The following is a 14,923-nucleotide window of genomic DNA, read 5'->3' on the forward strand; positions in this document are numbered from 1 at the left end:
TTCATTACAGTCCCAAAGAAGGGCAGGGCCTAAGAATGTTCAAACTATCACACAATCACGCTCATTTCACAAGCTAGTAATGTTATGCGCAAAATCCTTCAAGTTAAGCTTTAGCAGTATGTGAACCAAGAACTTCAGATGTACAAGCTGGGTTTAGAAAAGGCAGAGGAACACAGAGATCAATGGCCAACATTTTCTGGAGGCTTTCCTGGTAGCTCAGTTGGTAAAGAAGCCACCTGCAATGAAGGAGATCCAAGTTCGATTCCTGGGTTGGGAAGATCCGCTGGAGAAGGGATAGGCTACCCATTCCAGTATTCTGGCCTGGAGAATGCCATGGACTGTATAGTCCATGGGGTCGCAAAGAGTTTGACACGACTGAGCAGTGACCTTCACTTTCAATTTCTGGATCACAGAGAAAGCAAGGGAATTCCAGAAAAACATCTACTTCTGATTCATTGATTACGCTAAAGCCTTTGACTGTGTGGATCACAACAAACTGTGGAAAATTTTTAAAGAGATGGAATACCAGACCATCTTACTTGTCTCCTGAGAAACCTGTATGCAGGTCAAGAATCAATAGTTAGAACCTTATACTGAACTGACTGGTTCAAAATTGGGAAAGAAGTAGAAGGTCATCCTGTCATCCTGCTTATTTAACTTATATGCAGAGTACATCATGTGAAATGCTGGGCTGGATGAAGCACAAGCTGAAATCAAGATTGCTGAGAGAAATGTCAACAACCTCAGATATGCAGATGACACTACCCTTATGGCAGAAAGCCAAGAGGAACTAAACAGCCTCTTGATGAGGGTAAAAGAGGAGAGTGAAAAAGCAGGCTTAAAACTCAACGTTCAAAAAACTAAGATCATGGCATCACTTCATGGCAAACATAAGGGGAAAAAGTGGAAGCAGTGACAGATTTTATTTTTTTGGACTCCAAAATCACTGTGGACAATGACTGCAGCCATAAAATTAAAAGATGCTTGCTCCTTACAAGGAAAGCTATGACAAACCTAGACAGCATATTAAAAAACAAAGACATCACTTTACTGACAAAGATCTGTATACTCAAAGCTATGGTTTTTCTAGTCACGTATGGATATGAGAGTTGGACCATAAGGAAGGCCGAGCACTAAAGAACTGATGGTTTTGAATCATGGTCCTGGAGAAGACTCTTGAGAGTTCCTTGGACTGCAAGGAAATCAAACCAGTCAATCTTAAAGGAAATCAACCCTGAATAATCACTGGAAGGACTGATGCTGAAGCTGAAGCTCCAATATTTTGGCCAACTGATGCGAAGAGTCAACTTACTGGAAAAGACCCTGATGCTGGGAAAGACTGAAGGCAAAAGGAGAAGGAAATAGCAGAGGATGAGATGGTTAGAAGCACCAACAACTCAATGGACATGAATCACTCCAGGAGAGAGTGGAGGACAGAGGAGCCTGGCATGCTGCAGTCCATAGGGGTACAAAGAGCTGGACACAACAGAGCAACTTAGCACACACAAAACCCTTCCTGCTGAGTATAACTAACTCTGGTCTGAGAGCCCAAAGGTGCCTGTGACTAAAAGGAATAGGGCAATTTTAGGCTTCCCTGGTAGCTCAGCTGGTAAAGAATCTTCCTGCAATGCAGGAGACCCTGGTTAGATTCCTGGGTTGGGAAGATCTGCTGGAGAAGGGATAGGCTACCCACTCCAGTATTCTTGGGCTTTCCTGGTGGCTTAGCTGGTAAAGAATCCACCTGTGATGCAGGAGACCTGGGTTCGATCCCTGGGTTGGGAAGATACCCTGGAGAAGGGAAAGGCTACCCTCTCCAGTATTCTGGCCTGCAGAATTCTGTGTACTGTATAGTCCATGGGGTCGCAAAGAGTTGGACATGACTGACCGACTTTCACTTTCACTTGCTAAAAATATAGTGGTCAAGTTTCTCCATCCAAACAGCCCAACCAAACCCTTCTCCCTAATAAGAGCTATATACTGACACTACGTGACAGGAACATTTTAAGTCACTTATTTAGAAAATTTACATAATTTTAGAGGAAAAAAAAAATAGAATACCTGTGTTTTGAATTCCAGAATGTTATTTCCTGGATTAAGTCTTCCTAGCAATATCAGATCCTTTATCTGCATACATTTCTTTTTGGGAGTTGTGTTGTAGTTTGAAGGTTTTTTCATAGTATGTTGGTAGCCAGACCCAGAGGAGGAGGAGCTCTGACTATCATTTGCATGAGGAACAGTGAGGACTGATTTTTTAAAGTAAGGTTGCAGCTGTTGCCCCATGTCACTGCCAAAGACATCAACCCCTTGGGGTGCCAGGGATTCTGATGTCCCCCCGGGTGCTTGGTGGGGAGCTGTTTTCCTGTTTCCTTCTTTCGGATCACGATCAGAAGGAGCCTGATCACAAATGACACTTGCTGGATGGCCATCACAGTGGGCAAACACACTGGTGGCTGCTGCCATCTTTAACGTGCTAGCTACCACGGAAGGACTAAAGGACACCTGCCCCTCGGCTGTACTACCTGTAAGATCATTCTCTTCTTGTGAATACTCTGCTTCAGCAATAAACCTAACAGATTGGGATTGTAATTTAATCTGATTAGTGCCACCTGAATGTTCGGATTTTGATAATCCATCTAAGGTACAGTCATTGATATCTTGCTTAGAGTTCAGTTCACTTCCAGAAACTTCTTCCCTTCTCACTGTCTTTGAATTTAGACATGTGTGGGTGCTCCGGTCGCTGTGCCAGACTTCCTGAGACAGCTGTGCTTCCTGCATGCCTCTGCACACAAGGCTGATGGGAGAAACTGAAGCTGGCTGGGGCTGCACGGAGTTTTCCAGATGGATGAACTCTTGCCTGTCCTTTTCATGAGAGGTTTCTGAGCCGGATGGCAGCTTTCTAACACTAAGACCAGACAAAGATGGAGCATTCTTATGGGTGTGAAACTTCTGGCTTATTTTTTTCTGCTTTTTTGCTACAAGTAGGAGGCTCTTCTGTCTTGCGGCCAAGTTAGCCAGTTGTTCCCTCAGGACTCCACACTTAAATGACTCTATGGATGCCCTGTAGAGAGAAACAGAAAAGAGACAAATACAAAACAGTGGGAAACTTTTTTTTTAAGCAGTCATGTAGATTTTATAGATACTCTGTGTCAATTTAAATTTAATCAGTTCAAAGTACACAAGAGTCTATCTTTGCCATGTGTATTCTTCGAGAGCAAACTGTTGCTCTACATGAGGCAAGTAAGTATGCCTTTTTTAGGACGTGACAGTGTGGTTATCCACAGTTTCGAGTCAGCCCTAAGACAGAAACAAAGCTTGCGTTGTCTGTCTAGATATCCACTCGTCCTTTAGTTGGAAGGTACCAGCTGATGACAAGAAGCAATACCACCTGCTTTAACTTTGGAATCGGCTTAACCGTTTACAGTTAAACAGTGTATCAGGAAGTGAAATTCGACATTAGGTTCCACCCAAGTTCACTTAACTATGGAGGACTGAGGTTGTTTTGTGAATAATCATAAGTAAGCTAGACACAGAAGTGTCAATTCATCAAGTGATTATCGTAACTGTACTGTCTGAACCTGCAGGGAGACACCTGGAAGTCCAGGACTCTACCCAGATAAGCGCTGCCCCGTGTGTCCTCCCCAGACCAAGTCTCTCAGGGCCTTGAGGACTGAACGGGAGGCAATGACTCACCCACACCCCGACTTTTGGTTATACTCACCTATTCCACAGTGATCTTCAGCATACTGGACACTTTTGTTTCCAGTGGCTCTCAAACTTTTTGGTCTCAGGACTTTTTTATACTCTTAAAAGTTACTGAGAAACCCAAAGAGCTTTTGTTTATATGGGTTATATCTATCAATATTTACTGTTTTAGAAAATAGAACTGAGAAAATTTTAAAACACAGAAACACACAAGTGTACATTCCATTAGCTATTAGGATGATGATATTATTATACACTATGTGGCCTCTAGAAAATTTCATTGTACACTTATGAGAAAATGAGAGTAAAAATCGGCAAATATTATTATTATAAAAATGGCTTTTGACTTCTTGGACCCCTTGAAATGGTCTCAGTGACCATCTTTTAAGAGCAGCTGTTTTAAAGGAAAGCAAGAGTATAGGTAATTGTCTCTCCTAACACAGTTTAGAGTTGTTGGTACTAAACTCCAAACTGACTGGATATTAAAGCAAGTAGCATATGCAAGTGGAAGAAGTATCAAGAAGAAATCAGAATTAGCAAATAACTAGTAGTATTAAATGTAACAAGCTGGTTGGATAGAGAAGAAAAAAGAAATTAATATCACATTTAAAGCTATGTGAAACAGAGTACAGATAGAAAATAAAAATGTTCTTTAGATTACAAAATTTCAAGGCTAATAGCAACATTAATAAGAAGACACACATATACAATGGAATATTTTTCAGCCATAAAAAGAAACAAATCCTGGCATTGGTGACAACATGAACAGATCTTGAGGACATCATACTAAGTGAAATAAGTCAGACAAACACAAATATTATATGATCTCACTTATATTTGGAAGCCAAAATAAAAACCAAAAGTCACAGATTCAGAGAACAGACTGGTGGTTGGCAGAGGTGGAAGAAGCATTCGGGTGAAATGGATGAGGGTAATCAAAAGGTATAAACACCCATGGTGACTACAATTGATAATACTGTATTGTATACTTGAAAGTTGCTGGGAGTAGACCTTAAAAGTTCTCATCTTAAGAAAAAACAAAAGAATAAAAAATAATACCCAAACAAGGAAAAAATATATAACAAGTTTCTCAAAAAAAAAAGATAAGAGGTATATAATCAATATAATTAGGATAAAACTCTTTAAGGACCCTGAGAACTTAGAAGTACACAAGACTATAAAATACACATGATTACACTGCTTAGAAAAACATTTGTGATAGCATAAAAGAACAAATTTTAATGTCAAAAAATATGAGTTTACTAAGGAAAGAAATTTACTTGTGGGATTCATGGCCAGAAAGGCTTTCATGAAATTCATGGCTATGGACATTTTATTAAAATGTCCTTTTCTGAACATTTCAAGTAATAAAGTAGAAAAACATCTCTCTAGGAAGTATATATATTTCCTCATGGACATAATAGATTAGATGACCTCATAAAGTCCTTTTCCAGTTCCACATAACATCTGTAATCACAAGGAATTCCAGGCCAGGACTTCCCTGGGGGTCCAGGGGTTTAGAGTCTGCCAGCCAGCACAGGGTCACAGATTTGATCCCTGGCCTGGGAAGATTCCACACGCCACGGGGGCCACTAAACTCGTGCACCACAGCTACTGAAGCCCATGCTCGAGCGTCTGTGCTCCGCAGCAAGAAACATGCTCTGCCCTTGCAATGAGGGCGCATGCGTTGCAGCTAGAGAGCAGCCCCTGCTCACTGCAGCTAGAGAGAGCCAGTGTGCAGAAATGAAGACCCCGCATAGCCAAAAATAGACAGATACAATTAAAAAAAAATTCTACACCTATTATAGATTAAAAATAGATAAATTCCGAAAACTCCAAAGCATTCTTACCTTTTTTTAACTCACCTGTATTTTTTAGCTAGATCATCCCTTTCTGCCTTCTGTTTGGCAAGCACGTTGTCCATAACTTCCTTTATCTCTAACATCTTACCAGCGTATTGTTCTAGATGCAAGATAATAAAAAGTCAGTTAACTGAGAGATAGCAAATGTTAAATTTGGTCACAAAGGACTTAGCCTTACTGTTAATTAAAAAAGCCATTATTTCCCTTATGGACTTATGTCACTCTAGAGAAGTGCCCTGAGGTGTATAAGACCACACCAAGAAGGAGCAGGCAAGCCTGAGTTCTAATCCTGTTATCACAATGACTAAGCTTGGTGATTCTGGACAAGTCATTGACCTCTCCAGTGAGCTGCCTTAACTGTGAAACAAGGGTACTAAAAGAAGATAAACAGTAAGATAATTTTGTCTGTTAAAATTATTTACTTTTTAAAATACAAAAGGAAAACACTGTCAGTGTAAAAGAAATTTTCAAATAATATGAAAGTGTACAGAGAAGAATTTTGGGAAAGATCAAAGGCAGAAGGAGAAGAGGGTGACAGAGGATAAGATGGTTGGATGGCATCACCAACGCAATGGAAATGAACCTGGGTAAACTCAGGGAGATTGTGAGGGTCAGGGAAGCCTAGCGTGCTGCAGTCCATGGGGTCGCAGAGGTGGACACGACTTGAACACGACAAATAGAGAAGAGAAGTCAGCGTATCCCCACTCACCCACTCCTCCTCGATATTTCGCTCCATGAAAGAGACTGCTTTTAACACTCTGGTAGGTGTGTGTGTTTAAAACATGTTTATTTTATATATATAGTCTATATATTTATATTACATATAACTGTTATACGTACTTAAAAATAAGAATCATGCTATCAGTTCTTGTTCTTTATACCTAACACTTAGGGCTATATGATATCTAAAGTCACTTATGAAGTGAAGTGAAGGTCGCTCAGTCATGTCTGACTCTTTGTGATCCCATGAACTGTAGCCTGCCAGGCTCTTCTGTTCATGGAATTCTCCAGGCCAGAATACTAAAGTGGGTAGCTGTTTCCTTCTCCGGGGGATCTTTCCAACCCAGGGATTGAACCCAGGTCTCCCCCATTGCAGGCGGATTCTTTACCAGCTGAGCCGCCAGGGAAGCCCAAGAATACTGGAGTGGGTAGCCTATCCCTTCTCCAGGGGATCTTCCCGACCCAGGAATCGAACCGGGGTCTCCTGCATTGCAGGTGGATTCTTTACCAGTTGAGCTACCAGGGAAGCCATAGATCTATACAAAATTATTCTTATTATTATTTTCCTACTTTCTTCCATTGCTTCCCAAGTAAAGACATCATGACCTCCCCCAGCACAAATTCACAGGATTTACATGTAAATTATGTCCAAACCCAGATTCCCAAATATGAAATTATTTAAGCTATTAGCTATTCATTTCATTTTTGTCTTTGTTTCTTAAGTTTTTTCTTAATTTTCTTAGACCAAGGTGTATTTTTCTAGATAATTTAACTAGAGAAAATCAATGGTGGAAAATGACACAAAGTTCATAGTTGGAATTGGCTCCAGAACCTCCTTTTGCAAGTCAGACAAATGATCTGACAAGTACAGAGTCACTGTTCCCAGAATAGTTTCTATCTCCCTAATCTCCTTAAACAATAACTAAGAATTTAGACATAAATCTGTTGGGAAGTCTTGACACTTTAACAAAAGACATTTACATTATCTATATACCCTGCCACGTTTGGCTTTTCTAACTGAATTTTAAACCACATTAACCACATTATAATTTTAAATAACATTATCATAGTAACCAAAGTTTCTATAAATGGATATAAAGATATTTTATGTCTAACTTGATACTACTTATCAATGAGACAAAATTAATCAATGGTATCTTTGAGAAAATCTAGAAATTACCCAAATATGTATAAGATTTTAATATGTGATAAGGCATTATAAAATAATGAAGATGAGAGGAATTATTCAACAAATAAGAGTAGGCAAAAGGGTAGTGATATGGGGGAAAGCCCTATTCTGTCTTTCTACCATACATGGCAAAGAAATTCAGATGAATTATAGAGTTATAATGCTTAGGAAAAATAACATATAAGATGTTTAAAATGAACATTTTTTTCTGCTTCAATTCAGTTGAGGCACTAAAAATATTTGATATAAAAATAAATATAAAACATCTGTAAGAAAAATTTACAAAGAAATAAACAAAATAAAATTCATTACTCTTGGATGTCTCAACCAGATCAAAGATGAAAAGGTGTCAGAATATGGAGATGGTGAATTTGCAAAACTATTTCTTTAGAGACTTGAAGCTTAATTGGGTGGGATTCTCTGTTCTGAGAAGCAAAAGTGAGAGGTGAGGGCGTCTCTCCTCTTCTGCTGTTGTTGTTCAGTCACCCAGTCGTGTCCAACTCTTTGGGACCCCGTGGACTGCAGCACACCAGGCCGCCCTGTCCCTCACCATCTCCCGGAGTTTGCCCAAGTTCATGTTCACTGCATTGGTTATGCTGTCCAGCCATCTCATCCTCTGACACCCTCCTCTACTTCTGCCCTCGATCTTTCCCAGCATCAGGGACTTTTCCAATGATTCATGTGTTCACATCAGATGACCATAATACTGGAGACTCAGCTTCAGCATTAGTCCTCCAGTGAGTATTCAGGGTTGAGCTCCCTTAAGAGTAACTGGTTTGATCTTGCTATCCAAGAGACTCTCAGGAGTTTTCTCCAGCACCACAGTTCTAAGGCATCTATTCTTCGGCACTCAGCTTTCTTTATAGTCCAACTCTCACATCCATACATGACCACTGGAAAAATCATAGCCTTGACTAGATGGACCTTTGTTGGCAAAGTAATGTCTCTGCTTTTTAATATGCTATCTAGGTTGGTCTTAACTTTCCTTCCAAGGAGTAAGCGCCTTTCAACTTCATGGCTGCAATCACCATCTGCAGTGATCTTAAGCAACAGCAAAGAGGCTGATACATTGTACTATACAGAATTTGAGAATCTCTGTATTTAACACACTCTAATATGTTATAAATAAAAACACCGTTAAGGGACAAAAAAAGTATTTGCAGCAGTTATCACAGAAAAGGAGTCAATAACTTGATTATATAAAATGGCTTCAATTTCTTAACAAACAGGAACAGTCAATTTATGAAATAGAAGATAAAATTAGTGAAAAAGTACCATTAATAATCAATAGTGAAAATAATACAAAAATTTTTTATTAAAATAGTAAAATTTTTTTCAGTTGATGCTATTAGCAGTGTAAAAGCAAACACAAATGTGTGTTGGTGGAAGTACAAATTATTATGTAACACTTTAGGAAATCAGCTTATCAATATGAACCAACAGATTTTACAATGTTTATATATTTTGACCCAATAATTTCAATTATGTTAATCTTTCCTAAGAGAATAATCCTAAATCCAGAAAGAATTATGTATGGTGGTGTAATAGCAAAAAATTGGAAAAATCTACATGCTCAACAAAAAAGGAAAAATTAAGTAAATCATGGGACATTTATTGAACAGGATACTATATAACTACTAAGAATGATGACCATGACAAAAAGAAAACACAGCACATATAACACAATCCAATCTATGCTTTTTAACAATTTTATTGAGGTATAATTGCATAAGCATTCTCTTAGAAAAAAAAAAGAGAAGTAAACACCAAAATACTATGGTAGAGCAGTAGGTAATTTTAGCATATTTTTCCTCATTATTGTTTTTGAAGTGTATCTATATGCCTTTTATAATGAAAAAAGTATATTCTTGTAAAATTCATCTTAGATGTGTAAGATATTATACATACTGAATAAAATATATGAACTATACATACTGTTTGGGGATATAAATTAATTTGTATTATTTTCCTCAAAATATAACCCGTGTCATGTGTTAGGCCAGGATGAAAAGCAGAATGGGTATAGTTTAAAAAGAAATAATTTTTAAAAATGTATACAACATGAATTAGGGCTTCCCTCATAGCTAAGTTGGTAAAGAGCCTGCCTGCAATGCAGGAGACCCAAGTTCGATTCCTGGGTCGGGAAGATTCCCTGGAGAAGGAAATGGCAACCCACTCCAGTATTCTTGCCTGGAGAATCCCATGGACAGAGGACAGAGGAGCCTGGCCTCCATGGGGTCATAAGAGTCAGACACCACTTAGTGTCTAAACCACCACCACCACAACATGAAATTAAGCTAACAGTTAACAGTTATATCCTGCTACAAAAAAGACTGATGAGGTACTATTTTGATTTTTTAAATTAATGTTTATTAGAGTATGGCTGATTTACAATGTTGTGTTAGTTTCTGTTTTGCAGCAGAGTGAATCAGTTATACACACACAAACACCCATTTTTTTAGATCATTTTCCCACACAGGTCCCCACAGAGTACTGAGTGGAGCTCCCAGTACTGTGCAGTAGGTCCTTATTAGTTGTCTATTTTATAAACAGTAGCATATATGTGTCAATCCCGATCTGCCAATTTATCCCTCCTACACCCCTTCTCCCTTGGAAACTATGCGTTTATCATCTACATTTATGACTCTATTTCTGTTTTGTAAATAAGTTCATTTGTACCATTTGTTAGATTCCACACATAAGTGGTATCACATGATACGTGCCTTTCTCTGACTCACTTCACTCACGACAATCTCTCGGTCCATCCGTGTTGCTGCAAATGGCATTATTCTGTTCTTTTCGATGGCTGAGTAGTATTCTACTATGGACCACATCTTTATCACTCATCAGGGCTTATAAGGTGGACATTTTTTGGGGGGAGGACACCCTCAAGCTCAAAGCACTCCTATTTTGAATTCTATCCAAAGTTTAGTTTTGCCTGTTCTTGAACTTTATAAAAAATGGAATCATACTATACCCACCCCATCCCCAAAAGAAGATGAGGCAGCAATGCCTTGGATGACTGAAATAATCAAACTTAAGTATGAGTGCATATTTACCTGCATCTTCAGCGGTTCTTATTTCAAACTCTAATAAATTTTCTTGTTTTTCTTCTATATCTTGTAGAATGGCACTGATGGTCTGATGCTATCAGATAAAATATTAAAAACTTCGTTACAAGAAGGTAGATGTTTTTCTCTAGTAGGCAACTGACAAATGCACAGTAAAAGTGCTAAATAAAGTACCACTAAAAATGCTGATTTCTCTTTATGTTCCAAATGTATTCAGGCCTCATTTAAACTTAAATATATATATATCTATATATATATATATACATGTATATATATTTGGAAAAAAATTGAATACATCTGATTTATGTAGCAGATCTGCTCCTGGAAAACAGAATGTGAAGAGTGGCAACCATAAAAACAATCACAATTTCTCAATGACTCCTTTTATACGTGTAGGTGGAAAAAAAATAACTCAGCAAATAATATTTAAAGATTACATGTATGCAAGATCACTTTAAGGCTTTATGATTATCATTGTACACTGTGAAGATTTCACATACAGTCTTAGAAATACAAAACACTCTCAAAAACCCACAAAGAGGATTTAAAACCACCTCTTTATATACTTGTCAGTATTAATAAATAGTATTAATTAAACTATTAATATTAATATTAAAATATTCAATTCAGATAGTTTCTTGGTTCATTGTTAGGGAAATTAAAATAGAGGAATATTAATACTGAAATGCCTTCAACATACTTGGTTGGCCAACAAGTTCGTTTGGGTTTTTCCATAATGTCTTAGGATCATTTTTGCTTCTGACATGTCTTTCACAAATTTGTATATTTAAAGCATACTGGTTGAGAGCACAGGCTCTGCAGTCAGAATACCTGGAGTTTAATTCTGCCACTGCTATGCAATAGAAATGTAATTTTGGATTGTTACCCACACTCTCTTACTTCAGCTTCCTTAGCTGTAATGAGGAAGGTAATGATATTAATCAAAACTACTTTCATTATTATGAAGACTAAATGGATTAACATAAAGCACTTAGAGGAGAGCTCACCATGTCATAAATACTCTGTGAATGCCAACTATTATCATTATGATAATCACTTTTGTACTCACTCTATATGGAGGGAGAGAAGGAGGCTGCCTAGATAGATGCTGTGATCTGAAGGTGTCAGAGGTAGCATCAAACTAAAATCATCTCATTTCCTTTGCATCTGGCCATAGAGTCACCCCTCATCCTCAACTTGATTTGAAATTTTCAAAAACAAATTTACATTTACAAAAGACAAAACTTTAACAACTTTAAAGTCTGCATATTTAAGTTTTTTCTTAAAGTTGGTTTTCAGTAAACTCTTATATCTTCATTATATTTCCCTGAGGCTTGGCATCTAAAGCGATACTCATTATTCCTGAAACAAGTACTAATACAGTTAATAACAATGGGGTTAAGGTGATTTTTCCATAATGTTTTAATCTTTACATGAAAATATACCTTAAAGATACTAATGGTCAATACAGTGAGCTGAGCTGATACAGAAGGACCCCTGTCTACTCCAAACACCTAGAAAAATACATTAGACAAAATACAATAAATTTTAACCACCCACGCCCAGCTAAAATTGGAAAAATAAAAGGAAAGGAAATGAAGCTGGTAGCAGTCCATAAGGGATGTGGAACTAACATAGGTATTAGGAATTAGGGTCTGGGTTTCTAATACCTACAAAGGAACAGGAGATAAGGCCTCAGGGCCACATAAGGTAGGAGTTAGAATCAGTCAGTTCAGTTCAGTTGTGTCTGACTCTTTGCAACCACATGGACTGCAGCATGCCAGGCCTCCCTGTCCATCATCAACTCCCAGAGTTTACCCAAACTCATGTCTATTGAGTCGGAGTTAGAATGGAGCCCCACATAAAATTAGTGACCATGAGTGGGTGTCCTTTAGCTTAAATTAGGATTAGTAAAATTCTACTTGTCACACACTCAAGCCTGTGGGTAGAAAATTAGAGGTCAAAGGATATCACCCAGAATATAGTGCAGAAAATTAAAGAGATGGAAAATACAAAAAAGATATATGGAGACTGGTCTAACACTCATCTCAAAAAATACTGAGTTCCATAAAAGGAATACTGCTAATGGGAGAGGGGTAATAGTCAACAATCTAAGGGCTAAAAGTCTTCAGAATACAAGGAGAAATCTGTCTTCAGACTAAAGGAACATGTTTAGTCCTTTTAGAGTAAAATTAATTAAAAACACACCCACATTTAGACATAACCTAGTGAAACAGCAGAATATGAAAAAAAAAAAATCCTTAAAACTGTAAGCCTGAAAGATATATTATCTACAAGGGAGTGACATTTAGATTGACAATTAACTTTTCATTCATTACAAGAGATACCAGGAACAATGTAAAATATTTTTGAAATGTTGAGGCAAATACAATTCAGTTTAAACACCATTTAAAATATTTTAGGTAGAAAATAGTTGATTAATCATAGTTTATGTTCAATGAATAATATTTTCCTCTCTATACTAACAAAAAGTATGTAAGGGAAGTCTAATCCACATACATAGTCTTATTCAAAATATTTCTTTGAGAATTCTACTTTGCTTAAGAAGTTAGTGTCTAGGACACTATGTGTTTTAATCAAACTAAGAATATCCATCTCATAAATTAATATATGTGCAACTAAGTTATTTTCTTTAAAAATACACCTTCACATGAGGGATTTCACATATAGCAAACTCTATCACTATAAACCATGTGGGATCCAGGCTGGTTAAACCAGGTTGCTCTCCTCTTCTTCGTCTGGGATCCAAGGTCTTTTCTTCCTACTATGTATCCGAGATACTTTTTGGAAGTGGATGGATGAAGACACACTAGAACACTGCAACAGTGACACTGTGGGATAGGTAGGTGCCTAAGAATCCAATCCAGGATTAAAGAACAGCAGCTAAACTGTAATTCTCTGTTCGGAGAGAACAGACAGTTTCTTGGTTCATTATTAGGGAAATTAAAATAGAAGAGGTCTTATTCTGGCTTCAGAAGCAGGACAGCAGGCCTCTCTGACCACCTGTCTGGGCACTGCCTAGATTCTGAATTCAGTGCCTGCCCTCAAGCACAGCAAGTCAGGAGTCACTTTACATAAGAAAGGGAGAGGATCTTGGAATTCTTGAGCCCGTGGAGGTCTGGCCAACCCTAGGATCTAAGGAAATTCTGTGAATGACTCGCAAGGTGAAACAGCACTGGAAAAGGTATAAAGTAAACCCAGTGCTGCATTTTTGCATGCAAACTGATGCTGACACCAGTTTGTGGCCTGGGATTATAAGCAGGAGTCCCTGAAAATGCAGTCTGAAGTCTCGCCCATAGGGCAGATGCACTGCCCAGAACCTGTCCCAACTGTGACTTGAAACTGCTGTTAATGAGGAACTCCCAGTACTGTTCAAGTCTGGATGTAGGTTGGCCCAATTGGTGATGTATATACATGCTGTTATTTCTCTCTATTGTTTCTATTTCTTTTCTTTTAATGCTTGTATATTGAAATTAAGTCAAATAATCTATAAAAAACTGAAAATGTTTATGTGTGTAATGAGTGGTTTCTTTGGCTAACAAATCCTTCAAACCTAAAACAAAAGTAAAACTTTTGCCAAAACATTCATTCTACTCAATTATGTTGTATTATTTTCTTATGACAAAAAAACATTTTTAACCTGTATGTCCTTAAAATGGAAAGAATGTTGCCAATAGTCAATGGCTGGCTGGCCCAAAGAATGGCATTTTCTAGGCTACTGAACAAAAGCATTTCAACTTCACTCACCATGGAAAGGTTTTCTTCTGTTTTTTCTTGGTGTGAAACAGAAGGTGTATCAACAGTTTTGGAATCATCACAAATGCACTGTTTATGTCTTCTTGCCCGGACGTTAGGAATTTTTACTTTAAAACATAAAATCAGAAAATATATTAAGAATGTGCAAAAATTTTGCCTAATTTTATCAATTGTAATGGTGACAGGAACAGGAAGGATAAATTAAGCCTATAATTACCATGATATCTTAATGTTGATTAGCACCTCATTATTTATTATCAATTGACTAAATTCAGCAAATCTATTGAATACTTATCACATGCTGGATATCCAACTCTTTCCATGAATCATCTTATTTAATCTTCATATGAGCCCTGAGGGGTAGGTAGTTAATTACATCTATTTTACAGAAGAGGAACATGAAGCTTAGAGGCATTCAAGAAGTTGCCTGGTGCGTCACATAGCTAGTACTGAAACCAGATCTGACTTCAACTCCATGCTCTACTATGACTGTAGTTCACTCTCTATAATTATAAATTCTCTCTGCACCTTCTCCCGTTCCGGATTCCCTTTCTCCACATGTGTCTACCCTATACCCCTCACTCTGTTGGGTTACCTGTCCA

At 37.8% G+C, this 14,923-nt stretch overlaps 1 protein-coding gene across 1 annotated transcript in view; it reads right to left on the reverse strand.

The window, feature by feature from the left end:
- Positions 1–14,923, reverse strand: part of ANKRD31 (ankyrin repeat domain 31) — a 128,583-nt gene that overhangs the window by 21,151 nt on the left and 92,509 nt on the right. The window contains exons 20-23 of the mRNA XM_020880914.2: positions 14,313–14,428; positions 10,533–10,620; positions 5,568–5,664; positions 2,059–3,058 (exon numbers count right to left, since the gene is read on the reverse strand). Of these exons, the coding sequence (XP_020736573.2) occupies positions 2,059–3,058; positions 5,568–5,664; positions 10,533–10,620; positions 14,313–14,428 (1,301 nt within the window). The remainder of the gene's footprint in view (positions 1–2,058; positions 3,059–5,567; positions 5,665–10,532; positions 10,621–14,312; positions 14,429–14,923) is intronic.

The sequence above is a fragment of the Odocoileus virginianus genome, chromosome 6 (genome assembly GCF_023699985.2).
Source record: "Odocoileus virginianus isolate 20LAN1187 ecotype Illinois chromosome 6, Ovbor_1.2, whole genome shotgun sequence".
Classification (NCBI taxonomy): domain Eukaryota; kingdom Metazoa; phylum Chordata; class Mammalia; order Artiodactyla; family Cervidae; genus Odocoileus; species Odocoileus virginianus.